Raw genomic sequence first — 23,629 nt, forward strand, 5'->3', positions numbered from 1 at the left:
CTCAGCCCAGCAGAGCCATCCTCCGCCAGCCTGCCCCTGCAGTGCTGCTGCTGCTGCTCCAGTATCCTCCAGATCTGGCTCTCCAAGTACCGTTTGGCTTTATAAAGGCCTATTTAACCCAGACTGTTGGCAAACACTTCAGAGAAAAGCTTTCTTTGTCAAAGATAGACAATGTCTTTGTTCCAGTGGAGGAACAAGCAGATGTAAGTCGCTTCGGCGGAGGGTTGAGGAGGCTCCGCTCGGGTTATCTTATCCCTTTGGCTGGGAAGACAAGAAAAGAATCAAATATTACGTGTGAGTAGAAGGGAAAATATTTAATACTGTAGGCTGACAACAACAAAAGGGCACACAGGCAGCTCTCCCCCATTCCCTTTTTGCAGATAATTATACAATAAACAATTCAAAAGAGACTAGAGGAAGACTATTACGGGCTCAGACAGCTTTCCTAATGTTTACCAGCAGTTAAAAATAGACCAAAGCAGTTGTCTTGGGTACAGCTTTAGAGTTAGTGCAATTTGGCAGCGGTATCTGGTCTGGCTGAATACAGCAGCAGGCTACTGTAGCAAATGCATATAGCCTGGAAAAAGGGGTGGGATTAAACAAATACAGATAATTACAATCAGAGCTCCCATACAGGAGACGTGAGAAGATGCATCGAAGAAATTAAAGACTGCGATGCACGTGTAGGATGCGTCTCTCCATCCACTCTCCTTCCTCCGTTGTGCACTGGAAGGATGGAGCTGTCAGAGCTGCCGCAGCCCCGGATTGCCCCGAAACACGCTTGCTGGGCCGACAGCAGCAGCTGCCAGAGGAGAAACTCCCCACCGCGGAGCAAATGAAGCAGCTCTGCCAGGTGGTGCCTGACACCAGCTGATGGAAACGGCTGCCGCAGCCCCCGGCCGAGGGCAGGAGCGGGACCAGAGGGATTTGCCCAGGGGGTGAAGCACGGACCTCAGTGGGAATAGCAGAGTTGTAGAAGGGATTTATAGTCACAGAGTTATATAGGGGATATCCATGAAGAATAGAGGGGGAAAGGGGTATAAGGGATATCCATGAAGAATAGAGTGGGGGAAAGGAAGAAAAAGAGAAAGAAAAAAAAAAGCAGACAGCCCAACAAGGAATACTTCTCGCCAGAATAATTTCTGAATGCAAAAGCGATGATAAATCCAGGGGCTTTTACGCAGACTGTGGCCCCAGCTGACAGCAAGGGTCTGTGTGAAGGATGTTTTGATGGATTGCCTCTTTCCTAGCAAGCAAACGGGTGCAGCCATACAGACCATTCAGTCTTTGGCTGCTCTCGCGCCTGTCACTGTGCCCAGCAGCACTGCGGAGCTGAGAAGACACGCTCCCAACGTGCCGACAGAGGCGAGCGCGGTGCTAGCCAGCATGTGAGAGGGGAGTGCAAGCGTGCAGTCCCTCCGCACTGTCATGCTGCATGTGGGCCAGCTGCCAAAGGGGAGATCTCATTTATCACTGTGGGCTATCAAACAGCACAGCAAATCCCCCCTGCCGCTGGGCGAGGAGCCCCAGCCCCCCCCGGCGAACTGCGTACGTGTCTACTAGCAGGGACAGGCTGTGACACAGCAGCCTTTGCCCAAAGGGAGGGTGAAAAACACGGTCCTTGTGTGCCATCCCCAACTGGTGCAAGTCGAAAGTCGACTTCTTCCTCGCCTGCATCTTTCATATTCACTTTCAGAAACAGACTGAGCTTTCAGTACGTGGACAAGCGTCCAAGGAGCAGGTAAGCAGCCAGCACGGCATAAGGAAACGTAGCCAGGTTAGGGCAAAAGGAAAGGGTTTAAGAGAAGAGTCACACAGACTGTTTCCCACTTTATTTTGGATGCTGGGTGCTTATAGAATAAACACATGCTGCCAATTTTTTTTTCTCCACTCCCAAAAACATGTTTCTACCTGAAAAAATACCAACTGCATCAAACGCTTCCCGAGACCTGGCAGTACTACAGCGAAAAACCAGATTTTTTTCCGAGTATGTGAAACAATGTTTACTGAATTAAAAAAATCCAATCCACAAATATTGATTACAGGTGAGGACCATCCAGAGATCCACCGTAATAGAAATAATAAAGTAAGAGACAGTAGTAAGTATGACACAATAGTGTACCATCTGCTCTCTCAAATGCACCATCTGGTTTTTCTACTGCTGCTATTCGTGCCCTGATACTATTTTAGTGACACCAGAAGATGGATTCAAATACCAGCAAAAAGAAAAATGACATGTTATTTATTTATTGTTCTGCTTAAGTGGATGTCTTCATCGTTTTCACCGTTCTCTTGACTTCATTATTACTGTTAGCTAAATCCACGCGTATTTTCTGACACACAGTATATTAAAGCATTAGCAATGCTGACAGATGTTCCCCTCTTTTGGTCATCTCACGACTTGCTTGGGCAGGTATCAAGCCTATGTGCAAACATGTGTTTCATCCTGAATCATCTTACACATTTTATTAACTCTGAAGTGTTTTCGTGCAGCACTCGGATGCTGGGAAGATGTCCTGTGTGACCAGAGACCGACTTCTGGACCATTGGACGTGGTTCACACTCACAGCTGCGGGTGACTGGTACCGCAGACTTCCACCGGGCAGGAGTGGCCTCGCACACGGGGTTTGCAATGGTGTCCTCGCAGGCAGAGAGAAGGTCCTCCGGTACCAACACTGCCATCTCCTCTAGGACGTTGTCCATATTGACCTGCGTACATGTACAGCACCGAGCACAGCACGGTGCCAAGCCCAGGGGAGGTCTGTGAGTGGGGGGATTTGCTGATTGCAGGCGTCCAGCAGTCTCATCAAATGTCTTCAGTTATCTCTTCGCTGGCTCACAGCTCTCAGTCCATGTGTGGTCAGAAGAGATGGTCGATGCAGTCTTCCCACACAGCCGCAGTGGGCAGCTCACCAAGGGTGTTTTGACACCAAGTGGGGTTTGTTTAAGATCCTGGCACTTTTTCCCATTCCTCGCACCACTTCTGGATTACTTGGCTGATACCAGAGGGGCTTTCTGCATGGCTCAGATGTACAACTTCCATCCCCCATCACGTTTGATAACCTGAGACAACACTACTGAGCATCTTCAAAGGCTTCCCCCAACACCTCTTTCTGGGAATGGGCCCTTCTTACGTGCCTGCCATGACATCCCAGACCTGGTTGCCCGATGAAAAGTCACTGCCTCTAGGATCACATCTCTAAGTAGATCTTAAAATAATTGTCCATTTTGCTTCTGGGCTAGTGCCTTGTCTGTATTTTTTCTCCCCACGCCCCGCAGTGAGTCCTGACCCTGCTTATCCTGGGGAATTAATCACTCACACATCCCTGGTGCACACCCTCCATCCTGCAGCCTCCCCTGCTCCTCCCCGGAGCTGCATCTCCTGCCCTTCCCTTCCCCAGTCCCTCAGAAAGAGCCTCTCCTTCTACCTTCTTGGCCCTCTCCTGGCAAAGCGTTAAGAATAAGGAAGATCCATGTAAAAAAAAAGCTATCTTGGGTTGCAGTTAATGACCATCACTGAAAACGAGCAGAGCTGCATGCCGCAGGATGGATGGCAAACACAGGGACAAGGACACAGCCCTTGTTAACGACAGCCGAAACATTAAGAATAAGGAAGATCCACGTAAAAAAATAACTATCTTGGGTTGCAGTTAATGACCATCACTGAAAACGAGACAGATGAGGGGGCTGAGGAGGGGCAGGAGACCAGCCAGGGTACACTTGGACAGAAGTAAGCACAAGAGCTTGTGTGGAGGAGAAGGGGACAGATGAGACGGCTGCCTTCAAGTGACCAACCTTGGCACCAAACACGAAGTCACGCCTCTACCACTACCCTCCTGCACATGGACATCCTATCAGACACCAAGGCTCAACCCTGCTTGCCTCCAGACGTTTCCCAGCCAGGCCTGAAGAACCTGGCTGTGGGGCCAGCAGCACAGCGGGAGCATGGTCCTCCCCACCTCGCTACTCGCGGGCGCACAGGGTCTGCAGGAGCAGACGAGTAAGAGGCAAAAGCTGACCTACCCGTGCTCTGCATGCTTAGCTTCGCTTGCCTCTTCCTATAACATAACAAAAATGCCTGAAATAAGGTCTGAGTGAGTGCCACCGTGAATTTTGCTGTATAAAATCCTCCCCATGACAGCTAGCTGCCACATTACACCGACATCCAAACCGAGATGCGATCGCTAACCCATTACATTTATGGATAAACCCCTCACCAGTGTGGTTTCTTGCTGTGGCATCACCTTCTTCCAGTTTCCTTGGACTGTCCTGTGCCCATTCCTGTCGCTGCTCCTGGTCGTGGGGTCTCCATCTGCACTCACCTGACGCCTCCGTTTGCCTCCCCAAATGCTGATTGGTGGGCAAAACAGCAGTGCTCTTAAAAACATGTTGTCTCCAGCTGAGTCAGCCCAGGCTCCCTCATGGGTGACGGGGTTTCTGTGTCCCTCACCTTCCTTCTGGGGGGCCCGAGCAGAGCTGCACGCCGCAGGATGGACGGCAAACACAGGGACAAGGACACATCCCTGTTTAATGACAGCCAAAGCAAAGGAAGGCAGGAGCTGGGGATGGGAAGCTTGCAAGGGTAATATCCCCCCCCAGCGCTTGCACTCAAACTATACAACTAATAAATATATTCCCTGAGTGCCCTCTGTATATATAATGCAAATTAACACCGTGTTTTACAATTAACTGTATATATTAAACAGACACAATCAAGTATAGGATTTTGCTACTGACAAATGTATTTTCCATTAAGAGCTGAATAAATAAAAACCACCTATGGTCTTCTGAGCCTTTGGGGTTTTGCAGGGAAAAGTCAGTAGCAGTTGAGTCGCTTAACAGTTTAAATCCCTGTCCCAGTGTCTGAGGGGGGCATCTCACCCTGGCGACGTCTGCATCCCACCCCTGCCCCAGCTAAGGAGCTGGAAAACTGAAATTCCTGCTCTTGTGATACTTCCCCAGCAGTATTGCTGGTCACAGGTGACTCAGCCTCCTCCGCCCCCTTGCTCAGATGCCAAACATACCCCGCTTGCTACTTGGATAAAGTATCCCGCCAGGCTGGGCTGCTAAATATGACTTCATATGACTTGATGCTTTTTCTCATAACTGGTGCTTGTTTGGACTTACTTGCTGTTACTCCCCTTGCGCAGTGGAGATCCTAATACCCCCCCTTCAAGGGCACTTTCCCACTTAGTTTTACACTGTTCACATAAAAAGGGCAAGGAATCCCCATCTTTTTCACAGTATGGGTAAATCCTTATGTCAGCCTCGAGTGTGCACTTCTCCACTACTGCAGTGCTTCAGGATGTCAAGAAGATGCAGTAAGACAACTAATGTGAAATAAACTCAGGCCCTAATTCTGGGCCATGGCTCTTCTGCTTTGTAGCTGTGCTACTTCCCCTTCCTGAGTACGGGCAACACTGTTTACACTGAATTTCTTTCCTCTTGGGCATCCTTCCATGGTGCCAACAGAGCAGAGAAAAGAGCCGGCGCTGTGCGTTGCAGAGCTTTTCCAGGGCATGGGTGTTGTCCAGGGATGCCCCCATCTGCACGCCCCACTTTGGGCTGCACAGGGTGAGCTGCAGCCGTGGGGAGTGAGGTGCAGCAGCCAGGCGTGTGCTGCGGGTACCGGGCTACAAACCAGCGGAGCCAGCCCGGGCGCTGCCTCCTCTGGGCTGCGTCACTTCACCCAAGTCTTACGGCCAGGATCCACAACTGACCCTCGAGCACTATTTAGGCTCCTTAGGTCCCTCCAACACAGCTGATGGGGAGAGAGGCAGGAGACTGTCTAATGCCAAAAACCCGCATTTCATACACCAGTTGTCATGCCCAATATCCCCAAGGGTCTGACTTTCCTCCTCTGTGGAGTAGGTGAAATACTTGATGCTTTCCTGCCCTGCTGGACTATTGCAGGGCTTTGCTAGTCAACGTTTTCCCAGGGCCTTCAAGCTGAAGGAGCTTCAGCCACCTTCTTCCCGCTATGGATTTTCTGTCCCCTCAGCTTTCACATAGTATCTGTCCTTCCCTGTAAAATTTGATTGCGCTTTCTGTTAGAAATAACCTACCGCTCCCAGGCACAGCAAGACCTCCTCGCTGCTCGGTGGGCATCCCGTGCTGCTGAGATGCTGCCCAAGAGGAAGCGTACTGGCTTTGATTGAGTTCCCGGTAATGAAACAAGCCATTTAACATCTGATGGCTTACTCCAGTCAAAACAGTTGCTTGGGCTGTTTCGACTCCAGGGATTGCTTTTTTCCTCTCCCAGCTTTCTCAGTTTTAATTCAGTTTGTGAGTAAAACCTATTTACATCGTATTCAATATCAAGGTCTTTCCTCAGCACTCGGTGTTTTAGCCTAGGAAATGGAAAGCTGGAAAAGGGAGAGGAAAGTAGCATAAGAGACTTGCTCAGAGCAAAGCCCCAAGATCCAGGATCTTCTCACCTCCAGGAGAGCTCGATCTTGCGATCTCTGTGGCGCCTATGACATGGATTCCATCTCTAGTTAAAATCCACTGTGGCCGGAACAGGAAAATGCTGGGTGTACTGGGAGATGGCTAAGCTCCAGGGTGTCAGCAAGGGGTTGCCTGGCACTCGGCTGTGGCTCGGTAAAGACGTACCGATGGGCTGCACAGGACTTGAGCCTCTGAGGCTGCCAGGGTGCGTACGGGATGAGGCTGCAGGGCTGACAGCATGGTGTCTGGGCATGGAGCTGTAGCACCCACACCCAGCATCACCACCTGGCAGCCGGTCCTCTCCTTGCATCCCACGTTCAAGCCTCCCGTCTCACCCACGAGGAAGGGTGCACCCCTTCCTCGTCTCACCTCCCGCTTAGGCTCAAGCCTCGGTCCCAGCTGCTCTTGCCATCCCATTCTCTAAGTCTCGGCTGTCCAATTTGAGACACCCCAGTACCAGTAGGTACCATTTTATTTTCATATTTATAACAAAATCCCCACTTCATCTCTCTGATCTCTTGGCACCATTTCCTCCAGGAGACCCACCACATACCTTCACAAGACAAGAGGCACAAACTGAAACGCAGGAGGAGTTTCTGAACATCAGGAAACACTTTTTCACTGTGAAGGTGACCCAGCACTGGCACAGGTTGCCCAGGGTGGTTGTGAAGTCTCCATCCTTGGAGATATTCAGAAGCCCTCTGGACACGGTCCTGGGCAACCAGCTCTGGGTGGCTCTGATTTGAGCAGGGAGGTTGGACCAGATGACCTCCAGAGGTCCCTCCCAACCTCAACCATGTGGTGACCCTGTGAAGAGAAGCCTGAGGATGAACATTCACAGTTCTGCTGGATGGGAAAGGCCACAGACTGGGTAGAAACGCTGCTTTCACCCCAAAACCTTCCCCCACACTCAGTAATTCCCAACCTCATGGTCAAACTGAGTCCTTGCCTGCAGCTCCTTCTGCTCCACGAGCACCACCCTTCCTTTCCTCCCAAGCCAAGTGATTGACGGAAATAAGCTGAGCTGTGAATACCCTGCCCTTAACCTGAAGGTTTGTGCTTCCATTTCAGAGCCAAAGACAGACTTGGCTGGCTCAGAGCTTATTTTTCCCCAGCTCTTTCAGTCTCAGGCCGGGTCCTCCTTCTCCCTTCACCTGGGCATGAAATCCCAGCGCCGCTGCAGCCAGCCACGTCCCCGGTGGCCAGATTTGCACCTGCTATCTCTGCACTTTATGGCATTCACATGGTCTGTCACACTGTATTACATCCGCCCGAGCGCCGTCGTCAGGGACCTCAAATGTGCTTCGTAAAAGCCTCGAGATGTGCCTTTGGAGCAAAATAACAGCGGGGTAATGGATATATGTAATGCAGCATGAACAAAATGTTGAGGATCAGAGAGAGAGGGTTTTCAAAGCAGGGTGATGGGGAGAAATTCTGCCAAGAAATTAAATATTGCAAAATTTGGTGGCGTTGAACAGCATCATTAACCCCAAGCATTTAGGAATTGGAAGATGGACCTGAAGAAAAAAAAAGCAAAAGAGAGTGATTTAGGGTCATAATTATCTTCTTCATTTATCTTCCTCTTGAGGCATCTTCCAAATTTCCTCTGCAGTCCCAGAGGAGGGCTCAAAATTTTCCTTTGAAAAAGCAACAAAAATCAGCATGGGGTTCCGAGGGTGCTGCTGGCCACGGATGGGGCAGTGCCGCGGTCCCCAGCCACACAGCACATGCGGACGAGCAGGGATGAGCTGCGCCTCCGCAGAGATCGGGTGGATTTGGGCCCCTCTCTCACCGAAACCATCACCCCTGCTGAGCTCCGGGAAGCCCACAGGCACGCAGCATCCCCGTGCCCACGGGCACGGCTCAGCCCCTGCCGAGGCTGGGCGGGGGGTCGCTCGCAAGCAAAGCTCCGCATGGGACTGCCACGAGGTGTCAGCTCATTTGGGAACGGCCACATGGCATGGCAAGGGGTGATTTAAGCAGCAACAGATTTTTTTTTCTTAGCTTGCCATCACTGCTTTTATAACTGTCTCCTTTTGTCTCACACATTAACCTGACCTGGGGCTTTGTACGCAGCAAGTCTCGACCAGCCTCTCGCCTGCAGCCTGGGCTCTTTTTTAAGCACACAGAGCAGGAGCAAGCGGGAGAGCAAGGGCTGGTTTAGGGCCCTGACACCCACAAGATGGGGGACCCAGCGCTGCCGCCCCCTGAAAGCCCTTGGCCAGCGCTGGCTGGTGGGCTCAAAGCAAAGTATTTCAAGCGAGAAGAGTCACAGAGCAGAGACTGTGGAGACACGACCTGCAGAGCTGACCACCGAGCTATCATTTTTACTTTATTTACTTATTAACGTTTGCAAAGCTCATGTAATTATTTACTTTAAGGAAGAAAAAAATCAAGCAAACCTTATCATGACAGAATTAAAAGCGGCATCAAACCAAGCGCTGGCAACAACCCCGGTGCCGCCCGCCCACTGGCAGAGCCGGTGCCAATCCCTGCACTTCTGTGCCCTTGTCCCCAGGCACCCGTCACCCCTCCAAGCAGGGCTGAGCATCGCCGCGCGGTGTGGTCCCTACCGACAGCAGCCGCTCCAGCCAACGCGCCTCTCCAGGCAGGGGACCGGGCTCTGCCCAGGCACGGACCGACGTCTGTAGCGGGCAAGTTGGTTCAAGCCGGGCTGCCTGGCAGCGGCGGCAGGACTGTGCCCTCTTCGCCCCGAGCCATCGAGCCCAGAAACTGTGGGCGCAGACTCGACAGGTTGGCAGGGCCAGCACTGCCTAGCCAGGGCTCCCCTCACCTGCTGGGCACTGAGGAACCACAGGACTTGATTTTCCTGGTGCTGGGGGACCACAGGACTCGATTCGCCTGCCCTTCCCCACGTCACTTCACGCCCGCTCCAGATTTCACTCCAATTTACACCGTCTTTTCCAGCCTGGCGGCAGCAGGCACCCACACACCGTGCTCCATCATCCCTCACTGCCATCGATCCCCGAGCCCGGGGCTGTCCCCACCTCCAGGTATCAAACCCCCAAGAGATACAAACACTTTTCCACCGTGTTCCCACTCTTCACAGCTGCTGCCAGGCTCAGCCACGCGCCTTTCCTCTGCCCGGCACATGCTTCCCACCCGTCAAACTGCGGCGGAGGTGACTGACCTGCAGGCCAGCGCCAGGCTCGGGATGCCGCCCGAGATGACCAGCGCTGCAGCGGGAGCACGCGAGTTCAACGCTGTTGACACTGGTCACCAGCTGGCATTTGCACACACATCTGCAGCCTGCAGGACGGCCATGCTGGAGAGATGGCAAAAGAAATAACACTTCAGCCAGTGGGCATGCCATCCATCCACGAGCTGTGTGTGCAGGCAAACAGATCGATGGGGTAATGGAGCATTGCCCTGCACAAACAAGAAACTGCAAGATGGCCCAAAAACCCCGCAAGCACCCTGGCCACAGCAGCTACTGAAACTAGCGAAGAAGAACAGAAAAGCCAGAGTATCCCTTCTGCCGTATTGTGAACTATGCAAAGGTATCCAACGAAGAGCACTGGTGGTGTAGCAGGGTAGTCCAAGGACAAACAGCAAAACAAGTTGTAAGAGCTCGTATTTTTTTATTAGAGCAATTCATCTAGTTGAGGGGTCACCTAAATATCATCTCATACTTAATAATTTAATCATAATAACAAATAATCTAAAATAACAAGCCAATCAAATAGAGGAGCGTGTAAGCTCCGTGCTCTTGCAAAGCCTTGAGAAAAAGCTCCTGCAATTAATTTGTGTAGACAAAATACCCTTGAATAAGCTGCAGAATTCAGCTTTCCCATACAAAAAAAAAATCAGATCTTAAAAGCTTAACTAAACATTCGTGACATTAGAGCCCCGAGTCACGCTCTAGGGAAGTAGCACGGATCTCCCTGTAAGGCTGCCTGGCTTGGGAGTTCAAAGCTGCATCTTTGGGAGTTCACCTTTCATCCACTGATGCTCCGCTGCGGGTAACAGATGCTTAAAAACATGCTTTCTTTAAATTCAGTAGATGAACAGAAAAGGGCAGACGGGGTGGCAGGAGGAGGAAGGAGGGATGGTGTAGGCGCACACACCCTGTAAGGGCTTGGGAAGATGCAGCTATCACACGCCCAGAGAGGCACTAGCACTGCTGCCATTTCGCAGCCGGCCCTGCAGCAGGTCCATCCTCACGCTGAGGTTTACTGTGAGATGGCCACCACACCACAAACCGACTGCACAGGGGTTAAACCCCGCTCAGCCTTTCGGTGGGCACCAACTTGGGTGGAGACGACACTCGGCATCACCTGGCACTTTTGCATCACCCAGGGCACCCCAGGACTTGCTGGGTGATATCCCGCAGCATCTTCCTACATCTGGGACACAACCTCTGTGAGCACGGCCCACACCAGAACTTGAAATAAATAAATAAATAGATAAATAAAAAGGGCTACCTGCCTTTTTCTAGCCCAGAAATCTTCTGCCACCCATGCTGCTCCCCACTGAGCCCCGGGCACACCGACGCAAGCCCAGCGATTGGGAAGGTGCCAGCGCAGAAGCTGCCCCAGGGCAGCGCCCTGCAACTGCTGCAGGGGCTGGGGAGCCAGCCAACGCAAAAGCTTGTCGAGATATTTTCTAACAGCGGAAAAGAGGAGGTGAACATCTCTCCAGACACTACAGCAACAGCAGCATTAGGATTATTCTGGAGAATTAGCGTGGACTTTAGAGTTTTTTCATATTGGCAAGGTCAATGCCTGCAGCTTCACCGGTGGTCCCCCGTGCCGCCTGGGAAGTGCCGGTTACAACAGCTCCTCCTGAAAAGACACCCACTGCTCCCGGTAGCGACCGCAGGCTGGCGATTACATGAAGCACCTCGGACCTGGCAGCCAGGGACAGCCGCTGGCACTGCTGTGAGCCCACAGCTCCCCCTCCACGCGTGCAGCCGTGGGAGGCCCCATGCACTGCCGCACGGGGCGCGGAAGGCGGCAATGCCCCTGATGCTTTTGTTCAACCTCCAGCAGAGACCATCGGGCATCACCGAACCACTACGCAACCGAGCTTAATGAGGGTTTTTTGGTTTTGTTTTACTGCCAAAGGAAAGGGTCCTACCGAAACAAAATGCTATGTGGCTTCCCCACACTCAAAAATGAATGAGGTCGGTTGAAATCAAGCAGGGAATAAGAACGGGGGTAACCACTTCTTACGTGGGAATAACAGCAAGGCCGGCATTGGGATTATTTGCTTCTGCAAAGAAGAGAAACTAATAAGTGATCACTGGGGTTTTGTTTTAAAGATCCCCTGTCAAAGGAAAAATAAAGGGGGAAGGGCAGATGTGTTTACTAGATAAAAGACTCATCATTAGAAATGAACATATAAAATTTAATAGCTTGGTTTAAAATACATTTTCAATTAAAAAACAGCAGGCAAAACCAAAAAAATCAGTTTCATAAAACATACATGACATTGCTGCTACTGTTGTAAGACCCGTGTCCCAGAATATCTTATAGTGGAAAACAATCATCAGATTTAGTTCACATACTTCATTAAGCAGTAAAAAGAAGTAACATTCATGTCAGTCCTACTTCTATAGAGACTCTAAATCTACTTCCCTGACCCTAGACTGAGTTTCTGTAAGAAAACTTCCATTTTCAATAAAAATGTGTAAATATATATGTATTCTATATATCAGGTTTAAAAAAAAATTCCCTTACTATAGTAACATTATTCCCCGTGACTGATGAAGGGAAGCCCAAGCGGCCGGTTGGTGTCAGCTGGGTAGGAGTCCCGTGGCTGCTCTGCTCTGCAGGCGGTGGATTCCTGTACGGGGTGGCACGTGTTGGCCAAGTCTCTTCGGCACCATGCTGCAGGCCGGCTTCTCTCCTTCGCCTTCAGGCCCACAGGCTCCATCCGCACGCCTACAGTCGTGGACGCATCCACGTGGAGTTTGCTCAGCTCCAGCCACAGAGCGAAGAGAGGAGCACGCGGTGCCCAGAGCATTGGCAAGCCTTCGTGGGGCCCATCAACAGAGGAGGAGGAGGAGGAAGGAGGGGGGAATGGAGATCTATGAACCAGCTCAAGATTGGTCTGAACACAAATCCCAAAACACTATGTTTCATGTAAGTCGTTTAAAAAAGTATGGTAGGGAGGGACTTCAAGTGCTCACCTAGTCTCAGCACCAAGGGAGAATCAACTATACCTGTGACAGTCCAGAGATACCTTTGCCCAGCCCGGCTCTGAAGACCTCCGATGCCAAACTCCACTGCCTCCCTGGGCAACCCGCTCTTCTCACTAGAGAAAACCGCCTCGACACCTAACCTGAATTCCTGCAATTTACGCCCACTACTTCTCGTTGTGCTTGCGATGGACCGGGAGAACACTTCCACATGTTGGGAGGCTGCTCCCCTCAACCTTCCCTTCTGAAGATGACCCCTCACCAGACAACTCATCCAGCCCTTCCTCCTCAGTAGCCATGAGCTCTGGCTGAAGGACCGGGCGGGTCTGGCCTCTCTGGGACATCCGATAGGACTAGGCTCTGCTGGAAGGGCCGGGCTCAGCACGGGGCACAGCGCTCCAGCAGAGGCCTCGGTGAGATGCCAAGTAGAGCAAAAGGCAGGTCTCCTATTTCTTGCAGGCCATGCTCCCGTTTATCAACTCAACGTGGCATTTGCCTCCCTCTTCCAAACAGCAGCATGACACAGCTGAACATTCGGTTACGATTCGTTAACCATTAAGTAAAATTTTTAACCATTAAGTAGAATCATATCCTGCTTTTCCGGACTATTTCTCCAGCCTATCCAGATTGACCTCCACGTCCTCAGTGAGGCATGTGCAGCTTTGTGCTGTCTGAAAACATTACAAACCTCTCTTGCATTATCCAGATCCCTAACAAAAAGCACTGAGTGACACTGGACCTGGTACTCACGCTCATCTGCTCACCCTGTAATGTAGGTTTTTGCCTTAGAGCCACGTGCTGCTGTTTAAATGTTCCTCTCCCACTTGCTACTAACCAGAGGGTGCTGAGGGTGCCTTTCCTTCACAAGCACATGCACGCGATGAGTAAATACTGTACAATCTACTGCAGAGCAGTATTTTTTGGAGGTGTTTGGCACTCCCAGCTGGGCCTAGGCTCAGGATGCCTGTTACCAGCTGCCCGTTTGGTCTCTCCACCTCAGTGTGTCAATGCGATGTACATACACCAGGAACGCTTAACCTGCTTGCAGCCCCCAGGCCCCGCTAAAGCTTGGCCTGCTGAGCTGGGATGCCACCTTCCTCTCCCAAAAGCCTTGCCTGTGCACTTCTGGTTGTCGACATCCTAGGACCCTGCAAGCTGTCTCCGACCCACGGGTTCATCCAGCCTGAGCTGCTGTTGCAGGCAGCGTCCAGCTGAGCCTTAAGTACACTGCTACAGAAAAAAAAAATCCACCCTCCGGGAGACCTTCTTCCTGACCCCCAGAAGTGAGATTTCAAGGAAACTGCATCTGCTCAGCTCCTCTTGAGACCCAGCTCTCAGACTCGGCCCAAATCACCTCCCAGGGCAGCAGTATGCAGCCGTTTCAGGGCTCAAACTGGCAGTTCATAAGAGAAGCCAGGACCACAGTTGCCTGGCTGTGCAGGAGGGTTGAGGAGAGAGCCGGTACCTTTTTCCTTCCACGCAGGAAGATCCATGTCGAACAAGCAGGTCTCTTGTGCCTTCTATGAACATACAAATGTGTGCTCACCTTTGGTGTGTGTTAAGGGTTTGTCCATTTTTAAATAGCTACGTTAAATATCTGTTTTCTCTGTATATGGCATCCTTTTAGATGGGCTTCATTGCATATATTCACGGTATATACAGAACACCATTTTATATATATTATATATCACTTGTATGTACACATTTACAAACCTTCAAAAATATATTGCACTTATATACAATATAGCTTCATCTGATGAGAGTTCACACAGTTACTAAGGCCAGTTCTTCATAAGCAAGGCAGTTTTACATTCCCCCAAATGACACAAGTGATTTCAACAGTCTGCCCTGTTCAAGAGTAAACATTATAAAGACTTTTCTCCAACCTGCACGCAATTCCTACTAGTATCAATTAGTAGTTTTGCAGCTCTACCTAGCAGAAAACAGTCCAATAAAATGGTATTAGCTGATAACGGGCTCAAACATGGTTACTGAATAGATAAATAACACCACTCTAAAAGGCCACCTTCCAGGAGTTTTTTCCTCCCATATTTACTAGTGTTTTATACATGCTCTCTATTTAATCGCTGATCTTTGCTCACTCATTTCAAGTGCAAATAAGGTCATGAGCATTACAACGTTCTTTGGAAAGAACAGAAACATGAATGTATTAAGCAAAACCACTGCTCTGCTCCCCAGAACAAGTCAACACCTGGCTTTCTTCTGGAGAAGGTGATTAGTGTTTTGCCCAACATACTAAATTATAGGAAAGTGTTCACTTGAGACCTTTGTTTAAAATCCACAGAGGATCTTAGATCTCGGTCAGAGTGAGCTTGTAAGATCCTCCAACTTCTTCAATCTGCAACTGGAAGGTATCTTCATTAGAATAGTGTTTCACGATGTTATCATCCATGTTGACCAGAATTCTGGAAAAATAAAATAAATCAGGGATATATTACACTTCTAAATGCCAAAGACAGCAAGGGCGCCCTCAAACCTCAGAGAGCCTGGACTGTCCAGGGGTAACACAAGATCTCTGCTCACCCATCTCTGACTCATTGCTTCCTATGGCAGATCTAGCTGTCCTTACCCAAACCTGCCACCAAGGCTTGCAGCCGCGCTTCTAGGATGTGAATGAAAGGGTTAAGTCTGGCTCCCGGACCAGAGAGGGAGAGAGATCCTGGAACTGGCAGAAATCCTTCTGAAGCTGCAGACACTTGGGCAACCTTGGAGCTCTGAACTGATTTGTTTGACAGTTACAAGCAATCAGCACAAAACCCTACAGAGCTTGCAGGGAAGAGACCACCGATGCTTGGCCACTGCTTTCATTTGCCATTTCTGTGTGTTTGTGTGCACACATAGACACAAAGCTGTCCTTAGCAGTGGTTTAGCTACCATCAATTTGAAACTTTTGCAGTTACTCTGGTGGGGTAATTCTGCTACGAAAGCACAACCCTTGAAACTACATTCCAAAGGTGATGAAAGGATGTAACTTTCTGGCCAGAGGGGCTTTGGGGAAGGGGCTGAGACACTGAAGTGACTTTAGAGAAAAAACAAGAAAATTAGTGAGAGATTAAAAGGAAAAACAAAAGCAGACAATGTTCAGGAACTCAATTATTTATGTTACAAAATAAAAACAGTGGGGTGTGGCCTCTGTGGGGGACGGACACTTCACAATAAAGGTCTCTTCAATTTAGCCCACAAAAAGACAACCAGGTTTAGTAACTGTAGCCAAATGCAGACATAGTGAGCACAGTTAACCACTGGAACAATTTAACATGGGTTGAAGTAGGTTCTTTGTCACTGGGAGTCTTTAAACAAACTGAACTCTTCTTCCTCTGACATGATCAACTCTGGTTCAAATCGCAATTAACTCGGAGAGGTTCCGTGACTTGTATTTACCCAGGAAGTTGGACTACATATTTCTGTAGGACCCTTCTGGTCTTCAGCTCTATGAATGACGTTGGAATGTGTGTATGTTGCATGCACACACACATATCCACAAATGGCATTTGCATATGTGCAGTGCATGGGGGAATTATAAAGCAGATTTGCCTATAGGTTTGGAAAAAGGAGTCCATAGTCTCAGACAGTTGCTGCATAGGTACATACTCACCCTTTTTTACATTTTTTGAAGATTTTTCCTATTTTATCAAAAGGAACGTCATACTTGTCAGAGATCTAGAACAAAAGAAAGCAAGCATTGGTGAAGCAAGGAGACTGCTGGCATTGTCTTCCACTTACTATTTTACAGAAAGGAACAAAAAAAAAGGTCTGCAGATGAAAACAACTGCTCTACCCTATAAAGGCAATACTAAATCCTGAACCATAGCATAAGCCTACAGATGAGAACCCCTCCTCTGCAGTTTGCCAACTTCTGTGCAAAAAATTTAATCATGTTCTAAACCTGGCCACTGACTTCTCATACAGCAACCCCTTACCCCCACACCAAAAAGCCCAGACATTAGAAAACCACCCCCCACCCTGGTTCTCATCCTCTCTTGGCTCTCTGTTCTCTTAGCGTACTGAAAACCATTTTTAAATTCAGTGTCAGAGGGATCAAGTGAAACCAGTCATCACAGTGGCTGGTGCCAGGAAGAAAATAGCAACAGAGTGAAGACCTCTGCTGCTAAGGACACGAGCTGATCAGAAATGTCCCCCTTACCCAGCAGGGTGACCTCAGTGTGTAACAGCCGCCACTAACCATGGCACTTCACTGTACAAGCCTCCAGAAAGTCATGAGGTCAGTAATCTAAGCCTGGTTTACTTGGGCAAATTGCTCTATCACACCAACAGCAAGTACCAAACCAATACGCCACTTCAGGATGCAAGAGCACAGAGGGTTTCCTCCAGGCTACAGTTGCGAGCTCTTGGTTCCTTGCTTTAAGAAGTCCAAGTGAAACAACAAAGGTGCAGCTTCACTCCAGGACCATGGGGTAAGGGAGGACTTCATAGCCTTCAATCCCCTTCCCCATTAGCCCTCACCTCCAGCCCGCCTGTGCTGTGAAAGCTCCACAGCCAGGAAGAGAGAGCTTCAGGTTACAGAATCATCTCTGGGTCCCAAAGCTAATGGCAAGACCTGGCTGTACAGCCCCAAAGCCTCCATCCTCTGAGCACTGATGAGGCATTAGTCCCAGAAAGAAGCAGCCAGAAACATCAGTTTTGAGCTCGCACCAAACATTACACCATTCCTTGGAGTTAAGTTCTGTATTTCCTCTGCAGCACTGCAGCAGCAGGGACAGTGGAAGGCTATTTTGGAAGTCAAGTACCAGAGAGCAATTTCATGCACGTGTGCACAGATATATAAAAGTCTTCAAGCACACTCAGAAACTGGGACTTGGAGCTCTTCATAAGCAGGTTATGAAAGGGGAGGGGAGGCCCCCAAACAAGGCTTTGAAAGACTGAAAAAAATCCAGACCACTGAACACATTCTGGAAATCACTCCATCTTCTAATTAGAATACCCTCTTGACATGAGGGACATCCACGGTGGGAGTCTGTTGACTGTTTTTTGATGCAGCGAGGAAAAGACCTACACAGCTGCTTCTGCAGCTTGGCCAAAGTAGAGCCTGCATAAGAAGCGAACATAGAAGGCTCTCTCTCCAGCAGCACCTGTCATTTTGGCACTATCTCAGGTATCCAGCCATCAAGCTTGACACAGCTGGATTTTCAGGAAGACTGAGAAACACCTTCTTACACTCAGACCCCACAGATGCGGGGTACGGTACTTCCTCAAGTCCCTTAATAATGAATTAAAGCATTATTTACATTAATTTCCATGTTATTGAAAGGAAATCAGCCTTATGCTTCTTATCCAGAAGCGCAGGAGTATGTGGACACAAGCTGTGATTGAGAGTCTAGCTCCTGTGACTGTCCAGTGTATAAGGACTGGATAGCCAGGGACTACACACGCTTTTTCTCAAACTAGAGGCGAGGACTGTAAAACAGCCTTATTACTTACTGCTTCCATTAGACCTTTCAGAGACGGTGTCTTTAACATCAGTGCATCAAAGACTTCCTCTGACTCTTTTCGGACATACAGCAACACTGAAAAGCAAATTGGAGAAAGGAACTAACTGCATAATTGCTCCTCAGAAAAGATCTGTATATGGCAGTGGCTAAGCACGCAGTAACATACATTGAGGATCTTATGAAGAGATATACATACATACATTCAATATACATTGAAGACTGCACCACGAAAATGCGTAGCTAGGTTAGCTCAAAACATACTTTTTGCACACAGAAATACTGCATGCTCAAGCATCTTTATTGTCAAAATACTTATAAATTTCTCTCTATTTGATATTTTCTCTATTATTTCAAAAAAGGTCCTATTTGAAACACGGAAAGGAGGAACACAAAACACGGAGCTTTGAGACTCTTGGGTCCATCCATATCTCACAGGTCATTTGCCATAAGACTTTGTACAATAAAATGATTTGACAGATGCTACCACAGCAGGTGAAGCCATCCTGGCCACCTCCTCATTTTTAAATAATTTATTTGTACAGTCCTCTGTTCCTCCTACGCTGTCTCATCTCTCTTCCTACCCCTTGCCATGTTTCAGTAATACTCATACCACCACAGCTGACATACAAAGCAGACTTAGCCTCCTGCTAGGAGGGGAACGAAAGAATAAGAAACCCAATTAGGTAAGCATCCCTAGTGTTCTCAAGCCAGCAGAGAGTCATTGTATGTAACATCAGCCTCATTAAAAACTGCTTTAAGGCTGAGGAATAAGCCATGAGAGCAAGAAAGCTTGGACTTTAACAGCTTTGCTGTCTTTAATCCCTCTTTCTAATCACTAGGTATTGCAGCCTGGATTGTTTACAAGGGTTCATCAGCCACAGCTTTGACACACCTGCAACACAGAACAATTACTGGCATATCTAACTGAACAAGGTGAGCTCAGGACAGCACAGCACCTTGATGGATTTCCTCTGCTAAAGGCAGGTTTAAAGAAGGACTGTAGATTTAAAAAATGAAGACAGCACACACACTCTCAGTTACAGCACAGGTCGGATGATACACCAGCCAAAGATGAGAGAATCCCATGGGTCTCATTTTATGGCATACAGCAACAAGAAAAACCAAGAAGTCTAATTTCCTTTTATAAAATCCATCCTTCCTTACTAGTTTACCCAGACTACAGAACTGCAGCCCCATTAAGGTCAGACTTGCTAGACTTAACCTTCGCCGCATCACAAGTTTAATCCTCCTCTTTTAATCCTTTAAGGTTTGTCGTGGTCCTCCCACACACGACTGTCATCGGGCAGGTAATGCTCTACACCATCTCCAGGGGGACCTCTCATCTCCTTTCACAACACCACAGCAACATCCAATCCCACATCAAATTGCAAAGGTTGACAACAGGTTAAAAATAAGCAGAATATTCCCTCAGTTTGGCTCTCAGCATGAATAGTCCATTTTCTGCCACCACGAAAGATGCTAACAGTTTTATACCCAGAACCAGTTCTTGGCATTCATTGCTTAAAGTCCTAGAGAAGATTTCCAAAGTATTTTGTAGTGGCTTACGTGATGAATTCTCTCCCCCAATCCACCAAGGAGATTGGTAAGCTGCTCACCTCTGCTGAGTCTCTTTTCTTACAGGTTCAGAACCAATTAGTGTCTGAGTTGGCAGAAAAACCCAGAAATTCTGACACTAAGAGATTCGTGGAGCTGAACCACATCCTGATATGCAAACTCTTTCTATTACTACTCAAAGCCAGAAAAATCAGGCTCAAGTATACTCCAAAATAAACTAAAACAACTCTTTAACCTCAGATGCATCTATCTATCATGATGGACAAATACTCCAATAATTCAGTCTCTGCAAGAAGAAAATAATACCTCTTTTTGGTTCTTCTATTCTGGCCATCTTATTCGGAGTAGCAATAAAATCCTCTTCACCGATGTAGGCTCCTCTCTTCAGGTTGGAGCTGTCATTGACAGGGCAAAAAGTTGGCAGTGGTACAATTAGAGGGACTTACCCCTCTGTCTGAGGGCAAGACTTCAGTAGGCTGAAGTAGCACAGCTCTTACCTTTCACCATCCAGTTCTTCTGAAGCAACAGGAAGGACCTTTTAAAACAAAGGGGAGATTTTCTTGGCATACGCAGAAAAACACACACTGAATTAGCTACCTAGCGAGAAACTTATGTGGTACTCAGTCCTCGGAAAACACCACAAAGGGCTCTGAACGCTACAAAACAAAGTTGCATAAGGACAGACCCATTAGCTGGTGTAACACGCCAGCAATGCTCTCCCCATCCCTCTAAGTGCTATCTGTTAATAGTGACTTAGCAATAGCTTTGTTTCATAGAATCATAGAATAGTTTGGGTTGGAAGGGACCTTTAAAGGTCATCTAGTCAACCCCCCCTGCCCTAGGCAGGGACATCTTACACTAGATCAGGTTGCTCAGAGCCTCGTCCAACCTGACCTGGAACGTTTCCAGGGATGGGGCATCCACCACCTCTCAGGGCAACCTGTGCCAGTGTTTCACCACCCTCAGCATAAAAAATTTCTTCCTTATATCTAGAATTTCTTATTTATTTTTTTTTAATATCTGTTTGCATTAAAGAGTCACTGGCATAGAACAACAATCCTGCTGCATCCAGCATGAGCAGAGGTCCAACAGTATCGAGTTATAGGAGAGGGAACCCCTGAGCTCATGGCAGGAGCCGCAAGGGATAAGCAGATGGCTCACCCACCCAACTCACTTGTAAGCATATCAGTACAGGACATGGGGAAATCAAGGCTCTCAAGTAGGGAGCCAGCCACAACTACACTACTAGAAGATGCTTTGGTCCCAGCAACAAACATTGGCCTTCATTTTAATACACAAATAATACTTGTACTTAGGGTTGTGAAAATTCTATCAGGAATTAGAATTCATTTCCTCTTACTATCTTTCAACCCTGTATCAAACAACACTTTGGCTCAATCTTCCAAAAGCCAGTAAGCATCTCCTTTACTTTTTTCATAAAGAGAAATTAAAGCATCTCAAATGAGAGAGACAGGAACATACAAGAGCTAACCAGCTTTCTATCTGGACTGGTGTAGAGTCTTCTGACAGACCTCAGCACTAGAGCCTTTGTAGGAAAACATGCAGGAAAGTCAGCCTTACAGATACAAGTTTATTTCTCCATCCCTGCTAGGAGTTTAGGCAATGCTCTTAAAAAATAAGGTTTAGATTATGTTAGAGCATGCCAGAACTCCTGGCACAGGAAAGTTCAAGATTCTGAAACTTGGTTGCACTCTAACTTTTTCCCTTCCAGTTTCCTGTCAGCTGGGACTTTCCAGGAACGCTGAGGCAGGGCGCTCTGGCAGCAGATCACAGAGCCGACACACTTGCCAGTTCCACGGAATGGATTTTCACCCTGCAGCAGCAGGCTGGAGGAGCCCACAGTCTACAGCAGTACACCAGCAGACTTTACAAGAGAACACCAGCCTGCAGTTCATTCAATGAACTCTCAGCTGGAGATGCTGTCGAAAAATCCTTTCAGGTTCATGGAAACAGGAGCTCACAGGAAAGTAAACACCCCCAGCCAATGCGTCTAGGAGCAACATCTCTTGCTCACATGAGACGCAGCCTGTATTTGTTTACAGCATCAACACAGACAGTTTGGCATTTCAGATGTATGCATCCCAGGCTTTTTGCAAATACATCCCACAGCCTCCTCACCCCCACACCCATGAGCTTTACTTACATGAGCCCCACGCTGAAGATTTGCAAAGTGAACGTCAGGAATGAAAAGGACAGGCTGAGTGTCTAGGTCCATGAAGGGCTTGAAGATGGTGATATCCGTACGTTTGTGTGAGGGAAGCATGGGCACTTTGACATCAGAAACTGCAGAGACCAAAGATGGGAATAGAGGATAGTGAAGGCACTGACGGGGCTGGGGCTTTCTTACATCATTTAAAAGGCACATACACTGTTGAACAAGGGTACTCTGCAGTCAGGGTCAAAGGGAGAAGCTCCTGTGGTAGAGGAGTTTGAACCTGGGTTGTCTACCTCTCAGATGAGGACCTGGACCCTGAGGAAACAGCTTGTTTCACAGAGTAGTAGAAGTTTGCTCCGTCTATCCAAGTGAGCTGTTTGACTTTGTTCAGATATTAAACCGTGCTGGAGAATAGTCTGGCTGCTCACCCCAACAGGGGAACGTAGGTCTTCCATGTACCAAGCAAACCATCCAAAGAGAGGGCAAAAGCTAGTCCAAGTCCCCCCTTTTCCCTATCTGTTCCCTCAAAAGGTTGCTGGATTTCCTATACCAGGAAGGCAGAAAGACAACAAAAAGCTCGCAACCCACGTGGTTCCAGTTGAGAGCCTCTCAAAGAAACAGCACCACAGAAGCACTATCACACTACAGAGGTGGTACAAATACTGTTCCTTGCAAGATGCTACATTTAGAGTTACATTTTGATTCCACACTTTCAAATTTTAAATTTTTGTTCATCTCATTGTTCATCCTGGTCACCTCAAGCTGCCAGACCCCAGTTCATCCCCCAGCAGGACCAGCACTGTCTCCCACAGAGCACTTCGGCTCTCACGACACACCAGCTGATGTGACACAAGCCACCAAGTGGACAGACTTCACCCACAAAGACCCACTTGGGAGAGAGTGAGGCAGGAGGCGCCTTAAACTGCACTTCAGACACATTCATGTCAAACTGACCCCAACTGAAGACTTCATTTTACCAAGCGGAAACATTTCAATTTTGGGTCAAACCAACTGCAAACAAAACACTTCATATCTCATGTCCCCAGTGGAAAATGGACTTTTTTTTTCTTGCAAAACTGACTTTTTAAAGATTGCTCAATCCCTGTAAAAATAACTTTGACCAAAAGCCACAAACTATTTCTGCTGTTGATGAGTCCATGTGCACATGGCATTAGTGATCCTGGAGGTGGGTATAACAGCTTATGGCTTAAAGTAATCGAAAACTTCCCACACAAGAACTAAACAGCAATGGATTGTACTTTCCAGGAAAATAAAGGTCACATCAGGCTAATCCCAAGCCTAGGAGATTCATATTGGAAAGCAGCTTTTGTAAAATCACAAGATCCTGGAAAACTGTACTGAAACTGGTTGTACTTTCCAGCCATTACGCAAAGAGCTGCATGCAGTAATCTTTTGGGAGCCGTTGGGGCTACTATATTTGTGAAATGCTAACAGTGTGCTAAATCTACCTTTCATGATGTACTTTGGGAAAAAACCCAAAAACCCAGCCCCTTCTGCAACTGCCCTTGAGCAAATGGGTTCCCTTGTAGCTTTATCTTCTTCTGAAGCTGCTCCAGCAGCCTGTACCTGCTGTCTCAGGAAAATCCTGCCCAGCAAGCTGTGAGGTGCATGCTTGTTGAACCAGTTGAACTGTTAATAGCACGGCTCTGACAAGCACACTGAGCAGAGCAAGGGAGAGCACACACCTGCCCCGTGCAAAGGAAGAACAGGGAGATACATTTTCCTCTAAGCAGCTCTGCTGGTGAATAACTAGTCATCCAAACACAGGATCTGTTG

The 23,629-nt window shown here is 48.3% G+C and overlaps 1 protein-coding gene across 1 annotated transcript in view; it reads right to left on the reverse strand.

The window, feature by feature from the left end:
• Nucleotides 1-14,921: 14,921 nt before the first annotated feature.
• GRHL1 (grainyhead-like 1 (Drosophila)) overlaps nt 14,922-23,629 on the reverse strand; it is a 38,653-nt gene continuing 29,945 nt past the window's right edge. Inside the window, exons 10-15 of the mRNA XM_009332491.1 lie at nt 21,821-21,960; nt 20,154-20,191; nt 19,963-20,051; nt 18,071-18,156; nt 16,227-16,291; nt 14,922-15,036 (exon numbers count right to left, since the gene is read on the reverse strand). Of these exons, the coding sequence (XP_009330766.1) occupies nt 14,922-15,036; nt 16,227-16,291; nt 18,071-18,156; nt 19,963-20,051; nt 20,154-20,191; nt 21,821-21,960 (533 nt within the window). The remainder of the gene's footprint in view (nt 15,037-16,226; nt 16,292-18,070; nt 18,157-19,962; nt 20,052-20,153; nt 20,192-21,820; nt 21,961-23,629) is intronic.

Source organism: Pygoscelis adeliae, unplaced genomic scaffold, assembly GCF_000699105.1.
Source record: "Pygoscelis adeliae isolate BGI_AS28 unplaced genomic scaffold, ASM69910v1 Scaffold168, whole genome shotgun sequence".
NCBI classification, from domain to species: domain Eukaryota; kingdom Metazoa; phylum Chordata; class Aves; order Sphenisciformes; family Spheniscidae; genus Pygoscelis; species Pygoscelis adeliae.